This window comes from Fusarium subglutinans (assembly GCF_013396075.1).
Source record: "Fusarium subglutinans strain NRRL 66333 chromosome Unknown NRRL66333_c0000052, whole genome shotgun sequence".
NCBI classification, from domain to species: domain Eukaryota; kingdom Fungi; phylum Ascomycota; class Sordariomycetes; order Hypocreales; family Nectriaceae; genus Fusarium; species Fusarium subglutinans.
The window spans coordinates 245,332-263,790 of NW_023502115.1; the positions used below are offsets into that span (position 1 = coordinate 245,332).

General features: G+C 49.8%; 7 protein-coding genes across 7 annotated transcripts; 2 read left to right on the forward strand and 5 right to left on the reverse strand.

Annotated features, from left to right (window-relative positions):
- Window positions 1-1,220: 1,220 nt before the first annotated feature.
- On the forward strand, window positions 1,221-3,640 carry FSUBG_5414 (uncharacterized protein; the record flags this gene model as incomplete). The annotated part of the gene is made up of 2 exons (XM_036683508.1): window positions 1,221-1,726; window positions 1,795-3,640. The coding sequence occupies 2 exons, from the start codon at window positions 1,221-1,223 to the stop codon at window positions 3,638-3,640; spliced, it is 2,352 nt and encodes a 783-aa protein (XP_036539125.1).
- Window positions 3,641-4,747: 1,107 nt separating this feature from the next.
- Window positions 4,748-6,061, reverse strand: FSUBG_5415 (glyceraldehyde-3-phosphate dehydrogenase; the record flags this gene model as incomplete). The annotated part of the gene is made up of 2 exons (XM_036683509.1): window positions 4,748-5,635; window positions 5,933-6,061. The coding sequence occupies 2 exons, from the start codon at window positions 6,059-6,061 to the stop codon at window positions 4,748-4,750; spliced, it is 1,017 nt and encodes a 338-aa protein (XP_036539126.1).
- Window positions 6,062-10,340: 4,279 nt separating this feature from the next.
- Window positions 10,341-11,744, reverse strand: FSUBG_5416 (lin1 family; the record flags this gene model as incomplete). The annotated part of the gene is made up of 1 exon (XM_036683510.1): window positions 10,341-11,744. The coding sequence occupies one exon, from the start codon at window positions 11,742-11,744 to the stop codon at window positions 10,341-10,343; it is 1,404 nt and encodes a 467-aa protein (XP_036539127.1).
- Window positions 11,745-12,535: 791 nt separating this feature from the next.
- Window positions 12,536-13,779, forward strand: FSUBG_5417 (ubiquitin fusion degradation 1; the record flags this gene model as incomplete). Its single annotated transcript, XM_036683511.1, has 3 exons — window positions 12,536-12,538; window positions 12,589-12,912; window positions 12,964-13,779. The coding sequence occupies 3 exons, from the start codon at window positions 12,536-12,538 to the stop codon at window positions 13,777-13,779; spliced, it is 1,143 nt and encodes a 380-aa protein (XP_036539128.1).
- Window positions 13,780-14,748: 969 nt separating this feature from the next.
- On the reverse strand, window positions 14,749-15,389 carry FSUBG_5418 (uncharacterized protein; the record flags this gene model as incomplete). Its single annotated transcript, XM_036683512.1, has 3 exons — window positions 14,749-14,812; window positions 14,864-15,133; window positions 15,229-15,389. 3 exons carry the CDS (start codon window positions 15,387-15,389, stop codon window positions 14,749-14,751), a joined length of 495 nt encoding a protein of 164 aa, XP_036539129.1.
- A 914-nt stretch (window positions 15,390-16,303) lies between these two features.
- On the reverse strand, window positions 16,304-16,910 carry FSUBG_5419 (uncharacterized protein; the record flags this gene model as incomplete). Its single annotated transcript, XM_036683513.1, has 3 exons — window positions 16,304-16,343; window positions 16,398-16,658; window positions 16,723-16,910. 3 exons carry the CDS (start codon window positions 16,908-16,910, stop codon window positions 16,304-16,306), a joined length of 489 nt encoding a protein of 162 aa, XP_036539130.1.
- Window positions 16,911-17,187: 277 nt separating this feature from the next.
- On the reverse strand, window positions 17,188-17,910 carry FSUBG_5420 (uncharacterized protein; the record flags this gene model as incomplete). The annotated part of the gene is made up of 2 exons (XM_036683515.1): window positions 17,188-17,470; window positions 17,744-17,910. The coding sequence occupies 2 exons, from the start codon at window positions 17,908-17,910 to the stop codon at window positions 17,188-17,190; spliced, it is 450 nt and encodes a 149-aa protein (XP_036539131.1).
- Window positions 17,911-18,459: the final 549 nt, after the last annotated feature.

Below are 18,459 nucleotides of genomic sequence, written 5' to 3' on the forward strand. Positions count from 1 at the left end.
GCATACAGCTAGAAGAAACAGGGCCCAGGAACCGGCCATACCAAGACACGGACAAAACTACTTCAAGATCAGCCACAAAAACCTAAAACATGAGGGGAAGGCATTAGAGCAGCCACAAACGGAAACGCCTGTCCAGGGGAGAGTGGATCAAGGACAGTCACCATAATAAGAGAAGAAGATCAAACTGTGAAGTGACGGACGGGACGGACGGAAATGAAGCCTACTACCTTACGTACCTAGTGGTTACCTTCTGCTAGATGTGATACATGTATAACAGAGTAAGGCTAAGGTCTCGCTCTATTAAGTAGGTACCCTTGATCCACTAGGTAGGTAGGTACGGATCGTCACTGCTAAGGTTGGTCGGGTGGTTCTTTCCTTTCCTGACCGCTGTCAACTGCCACAAGACGTCAGTGAGATATATGTAGATGAAGTATCTGTCACTGCAAGTGCAAGTGCAGCCCAGCTGTCCCTGTCACTGTCTGGCCCTGCCTGACTGAGGTGGGCTGCCACTGCACTGGAAATCTCAAACATCCAATCCCGACCACCTAAAACCAAGACCCAACCAACTTAGATCCCGGCCTACCTTACCTTGCCTTGGGTAGGTAGGTACGTATGTACTCCGTACGTTTGATGCCTTTTTAGCCTCAGCAACAAAAGAAGGGACAAAAGAGACATGCTCATGCCCTTCCAGCTTAACTCCCTTATTTCTCCAATTCCTAACTCAATTCTCGTTTCATTCGGCCCCAACAACATAATAAACACCACCGCTCTCTTTGTCAATCTGATTCACCGGGGCCTGGACAGAGCTTCTGGGCTCCGATCCACCGCCGCTTTGTTGTTTCGTCTCCTGCCTGCGCGCTAACACTCTCCAATCTTCCCTTATCGTGTGCGACTGGGTCACTTTCCATGCCTTGTCGCTCGGCATCAACCACCACCACTATCGGCCACCATCACATCGCGACAACCCTGCCAATCAGTCGTGAATGACGCATGATTTGAGCACCCTCCATTTCCAGGGACTCGCGCTGCTTTCAAGATCTTTATCGCATTTGTGTTTCTTCTCAGCGTTTCCATCGTCGCGTTCTCGGCCTCCCTGCGTACCCCTCGCGCGCGTCACCTGCGATCGCCAAACCTCGTACCGCACCGCATCGCAACTGCACTGCACAGCATCGCACCACACCCCCGTCTTCGTCCTTCCGGCATGCTGACATCCATGAACAATGGAAGCCGCGGCGAAGACGGTTCAGCAGCTCACACAGCGCATCCTGCCCGAGAAACCACATCATCTCTCTTATTCCCCGGACTGGCGATATCACATCCCCGCCAGCGAATCCCGACACAAGCATCTTGAGGAATGGGATAATACTCGCCTGCAATATTCGACTCTCGTGTCGGAAGCCGATCGCGGTGTACTTCTTACTAGATCCTACTACGACATGCGTGTCGAGCCTCCTAAGCCCGTCCCTCGGGACGTGGGCATTCTCGCAAAAGGCGGCGAGAAGAAGAAGCTGTCACTCAGTGACTACAAGAACAAAAAGACGTCTGGTGTGACCTCAGATACCTCCACCCCAGAACCACCCAGCGCCAAAAAGCGCGAGCTTGAGCGCGCATCTGCAGAGCCAAGATCTGTACCCGAGATCAGGAAGCCCGATTCACAGCGACAAAAGGATCAGCACCCCGATACCAAATCACAAAAGTCCAGGGAACTTCCAGTTGTTGACATGAGGTAAGATGCGGCTTTGATTGCCCCATGATTACCTGGGTGATGCCGCTCCCATACTGACTCTGCTGCAGGCTACCCCCTAAACCGCCCGCATCCCTTCCACCTCGTCCCGTATCACCAGACAGCAGGAAACGAGCATCGAACGTCGAAGATGACCACAGATCGCAAAAACGACACAGGCCGGACATGCCTCGCCCTCACGATGATCGATCGCGACCAGGTCGCGATGAACCCCCTCGCAGAAAGGATAGAGATTCTTTGGCACCATCCGATATTCCACCAAGGGACAAGCCTACCAGCTCTTCGTCGCTTCCCAATGGACGCAGTATCTTGAAGAGTACCAGCACCTCCGTCCGCAATCCTTCTCCGGCTGTGCGCGCACGTGGCGACTCTGTCAATGGCGTTCGACCTGGCGCATCGGGGAGCACGAAGGGAACACCAAACAAGATAGATAGTGCTTCGCGGTCGTCCGTGCCCCCGCTACTATCGCCTCTTCACTTAAGCTGGGATAGCCAAAACTCAACGGATAAAGGCGATAGGAGACGGGTACGTGAGGATGCTGCTGACGCCACCAAAGCAACGAAACCGAAGAAGCTGGACCCACCCCCGGCATTGAAGACAAAGAACGACACAACCAGAGAAAAATCTCCAATACGCTTACCTGCCCTCCTATCCCCCACATTACCAAGCTCCCTAGAGGCTGAGCTATCACGGAGAAAGGCTTCAACGAAAGCAACGGAATCCAAGACCCAAGATGATCGAGAAAAGGATGAACCACGCGAGAAACGTTACGAAGAAAGCCACAAGTCATCAACGGCGAGGAAAGCGCCTGTCGGGCATGAAGAAGAGGAGGATGGTGAGGATGGAGAGGAGCAGGATGGTGATGCTCACAGTACTAAAGAAAAGAAACGGCTTATCGTTACTCTACGAATATCCAAGAGAATGCGGCAAACGTTGAAGCGTATCCTGGCCCTACCTTCCAAACGCAGAGAGCGGTCTGAAAGCATGGAGGCGCCGTCTATCAGCCAGGCAAAGAAGCGCCCTGCATCGTTAGACAATACTGGCGATACAATAGCCGTCAAAAGACCTCGAATGCCTTCCGTTTCTGCCAGTCTCCCGCCACCATCGACTCCCTCTAAGAAGGGTGCAGCCATGTCCCGAGTCAGTTCCAGCAACTCGCAGGCTCACACACCCGGCGACTCGTTTACCGTGACACCTGTACCTGTTGGGTCATCGGAGCGGCCAACCACCAATGGCACGGATGCCACTCGTGACAAGGCCGACCCGCGGGCCATTTTTGACAAACACACACGATTTTCTAACCTAGGCCGGCGACTGAAGCATGAAGGCGATGTCGCTAATCAGCGCTTTAACAAGCTTTCGAGTAGTGGCGACAAACGAGGGGCCGATTCGAGTCGCAAACAATATTACGCACTCGCCGTGGAGAGCACTGTTGCATTCATGGCGAGCTTCTACCTTCTTAACGTCAATCGAAATTTACAAAATAAACCATCTGATCCGGGCTCTTGGGCCAGCCTGATCAAGATGGTGGATTATCTAACAAACGAGACACGCCGTGACTCGCGGCGAAGCCAACCCATGTATGCTCTTATCTTGATTCTACAAGCCATCACTGTGGATGAATTTCTCAAGGCATCTGCCAACTACGAGAATATCTCTAAGGAGGAGCTCTTTGCACACCAGTCGACTCGTTATCGGAATTGGCCCGCGGTTCACAGCATTTACGATGGCATAGGAAGCTCTCGTCTTCGAGCTGACATTACCCCCTGGTCGACCGTTGAGGAAGTTTGCCAAGCGTCGATGCGTGTTGTTCGGCACTGGTGTCAGGAGGAGAATGTCCAGTGGTCACCGGAGTTTGATCCTAATGAAGCCAGCATTAGGGTTGCCCGGCAATGACACCATCAACCAGTGTAGTAGCATCTACAACAACACTGGGAGCGCGCCATAGAAGACATGCGGTTGAAACGAAGCTCGAGCAATGCGAGATGACTTCGCATTGTGCACATCTCACCAAATATGCTTATCGAGATCGAGTTTGCATATTGCCTCCTGACCTGCTGAGGAGCGTGGCAAGGACCAATGTTACTTACTTTGCTTGTACTATGATATCCCCGGTTCAAAGCGGATAGCGATCTATTTTCATCTCTTACGCCTCGGACGTCGCGAGTGCGGTCATGACATGACATTTTTCTTTTTCTTTTCTATTATTGTACTCTATGGCCGAAAAGGGTTGCTTTCCGAGCAAGACAACGGATAATGAGACGAGGGAGTCAAAGGAGCATCTGGCGAAAAAGAAAAAGGGAATAGCAAGGGTGTGTTTACAGGGAAATACCATTTCGTAAGGTGTGCATACACATACCATACATAAATGCGTGCATGCACCAGCATGGAACGAAAATAAAGGACTTGAACTCAATAGCTTGACGCATAGACCTAAGACCGTCGAGAAATGCCAGGAAACCCCACGTAAGCCGATATCATGAATTACGCAGATGCTGGCATACAAGTTGCATGCCGCAACGTGCGATCTTCTGGTGAGATGCTCGACTTGAGTGATCAGGACCTCGATCCTAGATGGCAAAAAGACTTAGGTATCTTAGCATAAGCTTAGGATACCTTTTGCTAAGTTTATTCCAACGCCCCTGTATTAAGGTCTGATGTCTTCTGGCTCCCTGGGGACCGCTAAGAGACTTACACAGCTTGGTTTGTCAAGCTGGCCATGAGCAAAATTAATCACAGATAGACATGAAACGTTTGCAAGAGGGATGGATCTATTTATTTATTTTTTCTGTCCACGGCTATACTAAGATCAATTGTTTAGTAGGGAACTGGAGCCGATGAGAACAAAGTCGTTATCATCCCCTCCGACAATCTCCCTTAATTTTGGTATTTTTACTTCCTTTCATTTCTTTGCTTCATTAAAACACGCGGCAGATTGGCATCGTCATCATGCCGCGTCTGATTAGGTTTGATTTTGCTTCCAGCCTCTTGAGCGGTCTACGCTTACTTGGAGGCATCGACCTTGGCAACGTGGGCCAGGAGGTCGAGGACACGGCGGGAGTAACCCCACTCGTTGTCGTACCAGGAGACCAGCTTGACGAAGTTGTCGTTGAGAGAGATACCGGCCTTGGCATCGAAGATGGAGGAGTTGGTGTTGCCGTTGAGATCGGAGGAGACAACATCGTCCTCAGTGTAGGCCAGGACGCCCTTGAGGTCACCCTCAGAGGCCTCCTTGATGACCTTCTTGATCTGGTCGTAAGAAGCACCCTTCTCGAGACGGACAGTAAGATCGACAACGGAAACGTTGGCGGTGGGGACACGCATGGACATGCCAGTGAGCTTGCCGTTGAGCTCAGGAATGACCTTGCCGACAGCCTTGGCGGCACCAGTGCTGGAGGGGATGATGTTCTGGGCAGCGCCACGGCCACCTCGCCAGTCCTTGGCGGAGGGACCATCGACGGTCTTCTGGGTAGCAGTGTAGGAGTGGACGGTGGTCATGAGACCCTCAACGATACCAAACTTGTCGTTGATAACCTTGGCGAGGGGAGCCAGGCAGTTGGTGGTGCAAGAGGCGTTGGAGATGATGTCGGCAGAGCCATCGTACTTGTTCTCGTTGACACCGACGACGTACATGGGAGCATCGGCAGAAGGGGCAGAGATGATGACCTTCTTGGCACCGCCAGTAAGATGGGCCTTGGCCTTGTCAATGGTGGTGAAGACACCAGTAGACTCGACGACGTAGTCGGCGCCGGTCTCGGACCACTTAATGTTGGCGGGGTCGCGCTCAGAGTAGAACTTGACAGTCTTGCCGTTGACGACAAGGTCGTTGCCATCGTTACCGACCTCACCCTTGAAGATGCCGTGGGAAGAGTCGTACTTGAGCATGTAGACCTATGTAGGGAGTTTAGGTTAGCTTGAGGCTCAAACCTGAAGGTGATATTGTATTGGACGTGGGGCAGTGAGGGGTAGCTTGGTGGGACATGAAGCATTGCTGCTGGTGACAGCTGGCGGTGCCAATTACATGACCCGGCACAATGCGTATTATGGACGACAGTGTGCGGTGACTTGCAAGCTGCAGCTGAATCACGACGCGGGTTTAAAGAGTCGTGATAAAGCGACAAGCTCCCGAGCAGTGCATTGTAGGGTTGTTTGTCGTATCGAACGAGCTCGCAGGGGGGGTCTACTTACGGCGTAGTGAGGCTCAATGAAAGGATCGTTGACAGCAACAACCTCGATATCGGGGTGCTCGACGGCGTTGCGGAAGACGATACGGCCGATACGACCGAAACCGTTGATGCCGACCTTGATGGGAGCCATTTTGATGATTGTAGAAGAAATGGTAGTTTCTGTATAGGCAAGAGAGTCAGATGAGATATCTTTAGGAAGAAGATAGATGAAGTGCGATGGAGATGGAGATGGAGATGGAGATGGAGATGGAGATGGAGATGGAGAGGAGAGGAGAGCTGAAGGGAAGGTTGAGGTTGAGGTGAGGGGGTGGGGTAATTTATATCTGTATGACGGAGGTTGAGTGGAACGGGAAGCTTTTTTTGCTGAGGAGGAAGGTTGCCACAGGGAAACAGCAAGTGAAGAAGTGGGTGTGGACTGGAATTGGAATTGGAACGTCGGTGCAAAGGAGGGGCAAGCAGATGAGGCTAGAGAGGAGAGACAGAGAGTAGAGCTCTGAATTACAGAGCTCAATGCCCCGAAAGAGAGAGATCTTGTCCCTCTCCCTCCCAGTCTGTCTGTCTGTCTGTCTGTCCCCTCTCTATAGCAACACCAATGCCATCCATGCCATGCCAATCAATGCCAACCAATCCATCACCCATATCGATTGACGTGTCGTCGTATCGTCTTCTCATTATGTTGAATCGGATGCAGACATGATATGACATGACAATCTGTTTTGCTGGTGGAGAGGCAAGAGGACAAGGTGAGAGGCAAAGCAATGCATCATCATCATGTTACGACACTGATGGATGATGATGGTGGTGGTGGTGGTGAAGATGGAGATGGAGGGGTAGATTGTTCACATACCAAGAGGTTTGTAGTGGAAGTTGTTGCTATGAAGCTGAGGATGATGAGAATGAAAGGAAAGGAAAGAGAAGGGAAGAGCAGTAAAGGGGGAGTAGAGGTACATATATGAATTTCCCGGACATTGGTTTGCCTTACTTACCAACCTCACCTTATTCACTCATCCTCCCTCTGGTTACTCTCTCTCTCGTCAGAATATGCTCTGCTCTACCATTAGCAACCAACCCACTTTAGACCACCAACACCACATCATCAATCATCCCACGAACATACAACCCTGTTGCCCGGGGGGTGCAGTACAGTACTGTACTGTACCTAGTGTATCATAACAGCAGGGGCCAATGGAACATTCAATATCGGATGAGAGGGTGGGAGCTCTTTTTTTTTTCTCTCACTCACTAGGTAACCTAACGTTAGCTCAGTCAAGGCCATCATGACCAATTTCACAGCCTTGTTCTTGGGGTATGACTCTACTTCTTAGTTAATAAGCCATTACATTCTTGCCCTGGACTTACAAATCCATATCCATAATACTACCAAGGTGCCTATAGATAGTAGCAGCTCTATCGCCATCTGTACTGCCCTCTCAGCTTCATCATGTCTCAGACCCCACCACTGACGAGAGCTTCGTGGTGGGGTGATGCCCTGAAAAGCTACCTCCCTGTAGTATGCCCCTCCCTCTCAAAACCATGTACATACATAGGTATCTTTTCTGCCCCTCCATGCATGAGGTGCCACTCTCTGTTGATTCCATCGCCCATCCCATCCCCTCCCGTCCCGTCCACGTCCATCCTTGATATTTTTGTAGGTGCCGCCGAACAAGACACCGTATTCTACCGTGCAACTCTCCGTGATGAATAGCAAGCAATTCGATGGTTAGTTTTCCAAGGAATGCGTCACTTGTCGATCAGATCAGATCAGATCAGATGTTTTCACACAATCCCATCTCTCTCCGGAGCCTCCGGTTATAGTGGACATGAACGCCTCATCATCTTGGGCTACCTTGCATACCTATGATGAGATCTGTAAGTTTTACGCCTATTTGCCGCCATATTATCCATTCTCACTTTGCCAGCCCATAATATGCTTCTACCTTGATTTCATCGTTAACGGCTGCCGCCGCCGATGACTATGCACGTCCCCTCGACATATTGAAAGCTCGGTTCGCCTTGTTCACCGATCGCAAACGAGTCGTACGGTTCCGAGTCCTCGTATGAATCCAATCCTTTGTGAACGTGTGTTGTTTCTCTCTCGTCTTTCGATATGCTTCGGCCTCTACCTATCTCCACGACAAATGTTTTTAATTTCTATTTACGTATCCAATGCTTTGCCCACTTATACCGGAGTCACCTTATTTGAGCTAGAAGCTTCACCACCAAGACGGTGACACTGAATGAGGCTTAGTACCTGATCTTCGCTCGAATCTAACTTAGCTGCGGGTTTTTACAGCTTGTGTTGCGTCTTTTACGCAATGTGGCGGGGCTGTATGTACGTTCTCGGTCTTCGAGTCGCGGGTTTTTTTTTGTTCAGTCATAGTATTGGCCCGATATCAACATGTAAACATGATATAATACAGTCATAACAAATGTGTTGGAGCTCGTCGTATCAGTTGCTGTGGCCCAAGCAATCTTTTACCAGGTTTAGCTAGACATGCCTTTCTTCAAAGCCTAAGCAATAGGTTAACTGATATTGACCTCGTACTGTTTCACGCTACCTACCCTGCTGTCCCTCACCTCTCTCTCTTACGGTGAGGCAACAATTGTTGAGAGGTATCATGATGGAACAAAAAAACAGCTCAACTAAGCTCACTCAAACATGAACTTACCGATAACAGGGCCTCTGTCGGCCCGTTGGTAGGCCACGAGCTTTTGCGGACCGACTGTATTCGCTTCTCCTTATGCTCTCTCTTGTTCTCGACTACCTATATCACATCAGATCAGACCAGTCTATGTATGCCATCTGTAATGTCAATTCCATCGCCAAAACAAAGTCCGCTTATCTGACATCGGGCCTTTGTCGAGACCCCTGGGTGTGTCCAGCATCTATTTCCAATCACCAAAAATGGAGACCCTGAATCTGCCAGAGCCCTATCATATCTTCTCACCTACGATTCCATGAAACCACGGACCCTTATGGTCTCATATTCCTCTATACTGACTGTATGTACCCATCTTGAAATCTCACCGAGATTCCTCACCTGAGATCGAACCTCTCCTGACCTGAGCCCACCTGCGCTGACCGAACCCCTGCCCTGTCTCCATGATCCTTGAGCGAATCCAGTGCTAATCTGACCTGGACCTGGACTAGCTACATCCAGTACAGCACATCCAAACATACATACATACATACGCATTGCAATATCAGTTCATGATATCGATCCTTCTAGCATTACTCGAATCACCCAATACTACTGATAATACCAATGCCGAGATACCTTGATCGACATGATTTCAAGGCCAAGCCCACATAGACTCTCATCATGTTACGTACCAAAACTCGTCGCCGAATAGATCCCGAACCCTTACAATTCACTTACATACTGAGATGCAACTTCTGACATACACCATTCCCGAACAATCCCTGCCCATCCGACCTAGCCCGTTCGTCTCCGGGAGTCAACCTCCTGCTCCCTCGGTGCTTGACCGTTCGGCTACGGCTGCCGCCCCGGCTCCCGCTCCACGTACCGGAGCATCACGGGATCACGGGCTTGGATCGGCTCAAGCCTCGCATGCCAGGGCACATGGTAGGTTCCAACCTCACCCGTCCCTCCGTATAACCCCATACAACCCCATCATTATCCCCAGATGTCTCCATTATATCTTACTCCATATTCCCTGCCCCGGCTTTTCAGCCTCTTTTTTCGAGATCCCACTCGCCCGGCCTCACCCGTTCCCGGCGCACTTCGGGATCCCCAGGAACGTCCTGCCACATTATGCCCTATCATGTCCATCTAGCCTGGGTCTTTACAACCCATTTGATGGTCTTTTTGGCATTTAGCTTCCCTCTTTCGTCATCTTCCCGCGGCACCATCATGCACCATCATGATTCTCGACCATTGACCTTTATAGAAACCTATCCTAGTCAGCGGCTAAGCCTCGTCGGGCCCTCATGATCATTGCCCACTTCCCCCAAGGTGCAGATGATGTGGCCATCTAAGATAACTTGATTTTCAATATTGTCCTCAGATTCGGAGCCACAGACCCGAAGCTATCTGTGCCATGCAGTCTTTCCCATGCAGGCTGTAAGTATTTGACGTGAAACGGGATCCACTCACCATCATGTCGTCGGGATCGAATCGTCCACTTACATACAGCCTGTTCGTTTTGTTCTTGGCCCTGTACACATATGACTGGTTGTAAGACCATCCGTACACAAGAACATGAGCCAGCGGATGTCCATCTCCGGAACATGGGAAAGACCGCTGCATATGCCCTTTTAAGCTGAGACTCGCTAGTTGCCAATCATTCTGCGATAGAGACAAGGGCCAGACCACACCAGATATCTCCTCAGCCCGCACTACCTTAAGTTTGTTTCTCGGCTGATATCCCATCCCGTTGTAATGTCTTCACTCAAAAGCATCGACATGTAAAGACCACTCGCGGCCCTCCTCAACCGCTCGGAACTCGACCGCGCCCTCTGGGAAGTACCCAGCATCCTTCCACGCCTTCATTGTGTCCCCATCATATGGCCCTTGACTGTCGTTTCCATCGCGTCCATCTATCCATCGGAACTCCCACATTGTTCCCGGCTTCACCGCCGCGTGCTCATCCTGGTTTGTCTGTGAAGCTTCTGGTTCCACCCAATCCTCTCCTGTCTCCTTACGATACTCTCGGACGAGGAGCTCTCTCTCTTGTTCGTAAATCTCCTCATGATCGCGGCTTAACAGCTTATCTGCAGCTTCCGTGATGGCATCAATTGATGCTTTGATCTTCTTTTGCTCCGCATCCTCAATGCTTTCACCGCCATCAACCTCCATGCCTTCAGCACCCTTGTTCATCTTCTTGAGCTTCCACTTCGGGATCTTTTTAGGTTTTGTTTGCTTTTTGCCGAGTCGGGCTAGAGCCTCGAGTGGCGTCTCAGCACGTTCAAGATTGAGTATCAGTGTCTTGAGCAAATCTGACACGAGGAGCTCGTCGTCCTCTAGGCGTTGCTTTCGTGCCTCAGCCTCGCGCTTCTCATGCGCGGCGGCTGCCTTTCTCATCTCCTTCTTACTGAGGCCTTCCAACCAGTTGTCGTGTACGGCGTCAGGGTCGCCACCTTTGCGAACGTAGTTGCCATCTTGGTCGAATTGACCCTCTTCCATTTCTTGCTTCAAGTTGAATGCTTCGACTTTTGGGGCGTTCTTCTTGAGACCTCCAGCCCCGACTTCTTCATCGATGCCCTCTTCCTGTATAGCTAGGTCTACATCTGCCTCGTCGTCGCTGCTTTCCTCGTCAAGTCGGATGCCTCCCTTGTCTCTGCTGGTGTTATCCACGCCATCGATTTTATCCGCATCTAGGAACCGGACTTTGTCCTTCTTGCGACCATTCTTATCGAAGTCTCCCTCCTCGGGGATCTCCTTTTCCCCATCAGCATCGTCCGCAGCAAACATGTCGTCGTCGTCGTCGTCATCACCGGCCGCAGTACCTGGAGCTACAGGGTCGGGATTGGAGGCGTCGTAATTGTCGAGCTGCTCAAGAATGTCGACTTTGCCTCGCTTGCGGTTCTCGGCGCGTGCATTAAAGGTTTCGTTATCTGAATCACTATCGTAACCATCGAGGTTGACAGCTCCACGTTTCGTAGCTCCTGATACACCAATGACGTCGGCATCGAGGATAGCATCTTCTTCGCGAGCGTCAGGCGCAAGCGTGGAGGGATTTCGGACGTCAAACCTGACCCTCTTAGAATCGCCGCCGTCTTCGTTATGATGGGTACGCGCAAAGTTCTCGCCGTCGCGCTTCGGGCGCGCTGCGGAATATCGTGACGCCATGGCCACTCGCTATTGATTGATTTCCTGAGTGCCAAGAGTATGAGGATTAGCAGGGTAGTAGTCAAAGTGAAGATTGCTTGAAATAGACACACAAAGTGAAATGAACAAGAAAGCTTGATAGAGCTTATATGTATGTTTTAAACTTTCAAGCATGGGCTCTAGAACTCACTATTCTGGTTAGGGCAATCAGCTCCACCAAGCTGATGTTGGTTGACAGGTACCTCTACCTGAACTTTGGAGGAAATTCAGTGCCTAGGTTGTTGATTACCAGTCTTAGAAGTAATCGCCAGTACGTGTAATAGCAATACTACGGCTTCAAATCCAGTATCACATGTGTTTGAGAGTACTTATCAGAGTTTTCTTGAGTTTGGAATTAAATGCTTTAAAAACAAGTGAGGTGCCTTATTAAGCTACCTATATAAATGGTATAGCACTGTACCGCCCTGACTTAGTACCTACCTACCCCGTAGTGTCCTGCCGCCCGAGTCCCTGACAAACCAAACTGCGTCATCAAGAGCTGCCTCTGTAGCCTCCACGCGCCCCACGTTACTTGTGGCTTCGGACCTTCAACGAACATTAATGGAAGCTCATCCTCTAAACATTTCAACCTCGCAACTGTGAATCACCACCATCCTCCCTCCGACTACTTAAGGCGCACGTTTCTTCTCAGAAGCCTAAAAAAACAGAACATATCTTCAAGGCAGCCGATTTATTTCCTGACCGCCTCTATCCTCAAGTCCTGCACCAACGAGATCTCTAAATCGACTGCGTACCAACAACCTATTGCCGCCATGGTAAGCCATCCTGCCTCATCTTACAACTCAGTTCGCTAAGACATACACAGTATTCGGGCTTCGGAGGTGGGTTTGATCCCGCTAACCCCGACCACCTCTACAACATGGCCCGCCATGGACGACGACCCATTGTGCAACGGTTCGACGAGTACTACAGATGCTATCCTCTAGTCATGGCCCCCGGAGCTGAACGACCAGAACTTAACTACGGTTCCAAGATAATTCTGCCACCATCCGCTCTCGACAAGGTGTCTAAGCTCCATGTGCAGTGGCCTTTGCTCATGGAGTTGATTAACGGAGAGAAAGGCAGACACTCCCATGCGGGTGTACTGGAGTTTATTGCGGAGGAAGGCCGAGCATACATTCCTCAATGGGTATGGGGAGACGCTGTACTATTGAAAGGTCTTGTCGCTAACACTCACTAGATGATGGAAACTCTTGGCATGGACGTTGGCGACATGATCCAGGTCCGCACCACATCATTGGAGCTGGCCAAGATGGTCAAGCTACAGCCTCAATCCGTCAACTTCCTTGAGATTAGTGATCCCAAGGCAGTGCTGGAGAAGGCTTTCCGCAATTTTGCCACCCTGACCAAGGGTGATGTCTTCAATTTCGCCTACAACGATGAAGTCTATGATGTGGCCGTTCTCGACGTCAAGCCCGAGACGGACAAGATGGGAGTTAGTATGATCGAGACCGACGTGTCAGTAGAATTCGCGCCACCAGTCGGTTACGTCGAACCCGAGCGCCAAAGCGGAACCAGCACCCCAAGAAGCACACGAGGTGGTGTCCCTGCTGGAGGTCTGCTGCACAACCAAGGAACCATGGCGCAAGCCATCAACTACAGCGCCATTGCTCCATCAGTGACAAGCGATGTGACAAACTTTCTCGGAGAGGGTCAAAAGCTTGCCAAGAAGGGCAGCAAGGCTCCAACACCCAAGCCAGCGACTCCGGTTCCCACGGTGGAGATTCCAGGAATGCCTAGGAGGCGTGATGGTGCTCCGGCAGCTCTCCGTTTACCACCTAACAAGCTTTTCTTCGGATACGAGATCAAGCCAGTCAAGACGGACGCGGATAAGGAAGAGGAGAAGGAGAACGCCAACAGGCCTCACTTTGCTGGCCAAGGCCAGACACTTCGAGGTGCCGTTAAGAGAAAGGGAGAAGGAGACGACAAGACCAAGGCCCTTGAGAAGAAGGGTACCAGTGAAGGAAATCGACTCGACGGTCGACGGCCACGATGAGCAAGGACAATGCAATGCATTGGACTGGCGTTTGGGTGGCAGGCAATGTGATTTAAAGCTTGGTTCGACTTATACTGGGCAGTCTCTCATTGATGCCCATGTGAGTGACTGATGTCAACACGAATGAATAAACTTAAACACGTGTAAGATTCAAGTCTCGTGTGATTAGAGTCATGAATTTACACCTCCAGAGGTTTGACTCGCGGTAAATGATTCCTCGCTGCTCTTTTTTCTTCTTTTTACTGAAAAAATCATTCTGGTCACTATCTTCTGGCACTTACTTACCGACGAGAAACGAAAAGCATACGGTATGAGAAACGGAGACACTAAAAACCACGCAGAACATGCCATATTGATACATGAATCATGAGCCCCAAGGTATCTGCATGCGTATGGCTATTTCACTGCTGTTCTCAAGACCAACACAATGAACCTCAGAGACCACGCTTATTCAAACCTAGAACTGATAGACAAATATTAGTCTTAAATACAGTTCATCAAGCCGCGCAGAAAAATGGGTAGCAATCCTTGATGAAGTGACTTCGCGTAGGACAAATACATGACGACTTATCGATCGAACATCCAAAACCTTTAGATGGTGAGTACAGAAAGAATCGACCTCCGTTCCGGAATTTACGCAAACAGGAAACTATTGAAGAAACTATTGTATCCAAGAAAAGAGTGGCTATGAACGGACAACCAGTGAGTATCGCTAAGCAGAAAGTCGTAACGAGGATTCCTCTTTGAGAAGCCTCTATGAGAAGTAGAAGGTGTCTAGTGTATCACACGGAGGTTATCTGTGCACGGGTGAGATATCAAAGTGAGCTTCATGTTGCGAGGGCTATCAATCCAGTTCTCTGGGGCTGAAAATCTCCCCCTATTATCTCGCCCCCTAACAATAGCATCTAAGGCCTCGATATTTTCAACCCTTCAGATAACTGTGCTTTCATGATAGAACTGCAGCAGTATCTAAGCACCGTCAACGTTGGCAAGCCACTTCTCAAACTTGGCTTCCTTCTCAGCAGTAGAAAGGCTATGAGTAGATCAGTATCTGTAATGGGACTTGCGTACCAGTCGAACATACCTGCTCCCAGGCTTGCCCTGGATACCAACGAATGTCTTCAAGTCCTCTTCCTCGTCCTCTTTCTTGTGCTTCATCTTCTTACGGACAGGAGATCCGACCATGGTCTCTGCATCATCGTCCTCCTCGTCCCTCATCTCGATCTTCTTCTTAGAAGGAGTCGATCGCTTGCGGCGAGTGGCAGCCTTCTTGGGTGTAGCAGTAGGGGTGCTGGCGGGCGTATCACCATGCCGACCCTTGAAGTCGCGCATGATGGACTTGCTGAAATGCTGACTGTTGCTGGTAAGCATCTGGCCGTGATGGAAGGCTCAAGGACCTGAGGGAAAAGACAATATGATAATAGTATGAGAAAACATGGTGAGACTTACGAGATGGCGTCCTTGGTAAAGGAATAACCAAGGGCTGCCATCGAGGCATGGACCTTTGGCCAGTTGAAGCGCATGCGCTCACCGTCCTGAGCACCCATGATCACTGCGACGCACAGGTCACGCTCGGCGTTGGCATCCCACTTCTTCTCAGAGGGAGGCATTACGGTAGATGAGAGGATGTTTTGATGTAGGCAGAGTAAAGGATGTTGTTTTGGGGTTGAGTATGTAAGAAGACGAGGAAGAGAGGATGAAAAGTGTGGAGGGGAAAGATGGAAGAAAAAGAGTGATTCTGAAGAGCGAATGGAAAAAAGTCACAGGGTAGAAAAGTCTCAGTGAAGGGAAAAGAGAGATATTCTGGGGGATATCGGCTGCGTGTGGCCGTGCAACTGGTGGAAGCGCTTGGTTCCTCTGCCTAGTAACCCAGTCACCGACGACGCCAACACGACCACGCAGTGAAGATCACTCTAATACTGATATATCTAGAGTATTTTGTGACTTACGTGCCTATCTAAAAATATTGCATAAGCAGTAGAGTTCGAATTTTAAGCATCCCATGACGGCAGTGGTCACCTGAATCGGAATCAAACAAGGAGAGTGCTCGACAGACATTGATCAGAAGCACTTGATATATACTGTATATACTTGGCCAATACTCGTAGAACTGTGGATGAAGACCAGAGGAGGCCTTGATGATTCCTCAGTAAAAATGTAGATTTCAATGAGATGCTCGGGCAATGCGCATCAACACTTCACGATATTTCAACAAACTACACAAAAAAGAAGAAAGGACGGGTGGTATCTTTCAATTCATCGCAGAGACATGCTCGTAATATCGCCATCAAATGGCAAATCTCTCATCGTAACATCCAAGGCACATGGAAAACATCCTAGCCTAGTTTTACCCCTATTTCTCTGCGATAGGCCTGCGCCTGTTGATCACCACTCCAATGCACATCAGTTGTCGAAGACTTGACGTCCGACCCCCTTGACCGTGGAAGCTAGCCTGTTGTTCTATTAGCTGAGAACATATGTGAATTATTTGGACATCAACTCACAAGGTAGAAGAAATTCGGACCTAGATCTCACCAACGGTGACCTCGTCCTCGGGTTCGGACCTATAGGACAGTCAGTAAGGAACCTGGAAGTTGGCTCGGTGAATTTTAACGTACTTAGTGCGCTTAGCGCCCTTGGGGGACATGAGTTCCTCCTCCATGTCGTCCGTCTCCATCTTAAGCTGCATCTTCTCATCCTCAAGATCCTCGTCCTCGTCGACGATGGAAGTCGACTTAGTGGCCTTGCGCTTGGAGGGAGCACGCTTGGCAGGCGTCTTGGTACCAGAAGCACGCTTGCGAGGAGTGCCATTCTCGGAGCCACCAGAGTTCTGGATGGCGGTGGTGTCGCGGTTCTTGCGCAGCTTCTGGACGTGCTGGCTGTAAAGACAAACATGTTAGCTGCTGACCTTTGAAACTGTGCGCGCGCAAAAGGCAGAAGAACTAGTACTTGATCGCGTCGTAGGAGTAGGAGTAGCCTTTGCTGCGCATCTTCTCGGCGACATTGGTAAGGTCAGCCTTGTTCGGCTTGATCTCTTCGAGAAGAGCGAGGAGGAGGTCCTCATGTGAGGCAGCATCCCAGCCTCGAGCAGGCTTGCCAGCAGCACCAGCAGTAGTAGCACGGGGAGCCATGACGGTGATGATGGATGATTTTATAAAGGGAAAGGGTTTATATGTTTGTTTGTTTGTTTGGGCACAGAATTACTGATGCCAGATGTTGAATGAAGGGACAGAAAGAGATGAGAAGGATTTCAGAGAAGAGTTGTCTGAAGTGTGGGGAGGGAGAAGGAGAAATAAGAAATGAGAGAGAGGATGAAGAGGTTAGAAGGGAGGGGAAGTTGAGATGAATTGAAAGTGGGGGATGGGAAAACAACAGTGACCAATATGCAACGGAAAAAAGAGGCCGGACTCAGAAATCGTACCGAAGAGCACCCTCAGTGAAAGTGTAGCCCTTTTGCTGAAGATCACCCATGACGTTGCTCCAGTCTTCAGCACTTGGCTTGATGTGTTGAAAGAGACTGATGAGGATGTCTTCGTGGACGTTGGCATCCCATTGCATGACTTGACGCTTGGCCATGGCGGCGACGACGACGAGGGAAAGGATAGAGAAGGGGGATTTTGAGGATGCTGAAGAAGAAGAAGAAGAAGAAGAAGAAGAAGAAGAAGAAGAAGAAGAAGAAGAATGCAGTTTGCTCAGTGTTGTTGAGTAGTTAAGGAGGCGAGCAGATGAAGCAATAGAAGATGATCTCCCCCGTGAGGATATTTGTATTCACTCAACCCCAAGGCTCAGAACAGAGGAGTGAAAAGTGAGGCCATGTTTGCACAAAAATGTGAATAGCGTCGCATAACCTCGAAGTGAATCACTCTGACCTTGCTCAAGCGCAGCACAGCAACAATATAGTTCAAATATCAAAATCAAAGCAGAAACGAAAATAAGAGAACAAGTAAAATATATCAACACCTACCGCACAGCGTCAAAAGAGGTGGTGTATCCGCGCCCCTTGATATACTCTTCAATGGACGACTTGACCGGAGGAGTCAAGCCTCCGCTGGCCTGGGCGCCAGTGTAGAGGCCAACGACAAGATCCAGGAGGAAGTCGGCGTTGTCCCAGTCGCTTGCTTTGCCAGGCATGTTGAAGATTGTTTGTCGTTGATTGATTTGGTAGAATTGAAGTTGAAGATATGGATTGGGGTCCAGATATCAAAGGTTATGATGGTGGTGGAAAGAGAAGAAACCTGGATAGAGCCGATCGCGAGAGGAATTTATATCCCCAAAGAGAACAATGAAGCTTACAGCACAGAGATACCTTAGGTACTCTGTAATTAGCGGCCATTATTTGTTCCAGCACGAGCATCACCGAAGCGACTCTAAACCTGCGTCTCAGGCACTGCCTCGCACTGCGGATCTCAGTGACAATACAAACACTCTACAGGTTTGGCATTGTTACTGTCCTATCTACTACTAAGTTTTCGACATGATCGAGAGTAATGGTGTACGCTCCCAACCTTCAAAGAGACTCCAGCTCTTTTTTCTGCTAACCAAGTCTCAGCCCCTTTTCTTTCATATTATACACACACCAAGAATGTTCTTTCTGCAAAAACACAGTCCTCGCTCGCTCATTTTCTATCCCATCCCTTGCAAATGCAAAGGCCATTTAAGAAATCCCTAGTCTTTAACGCC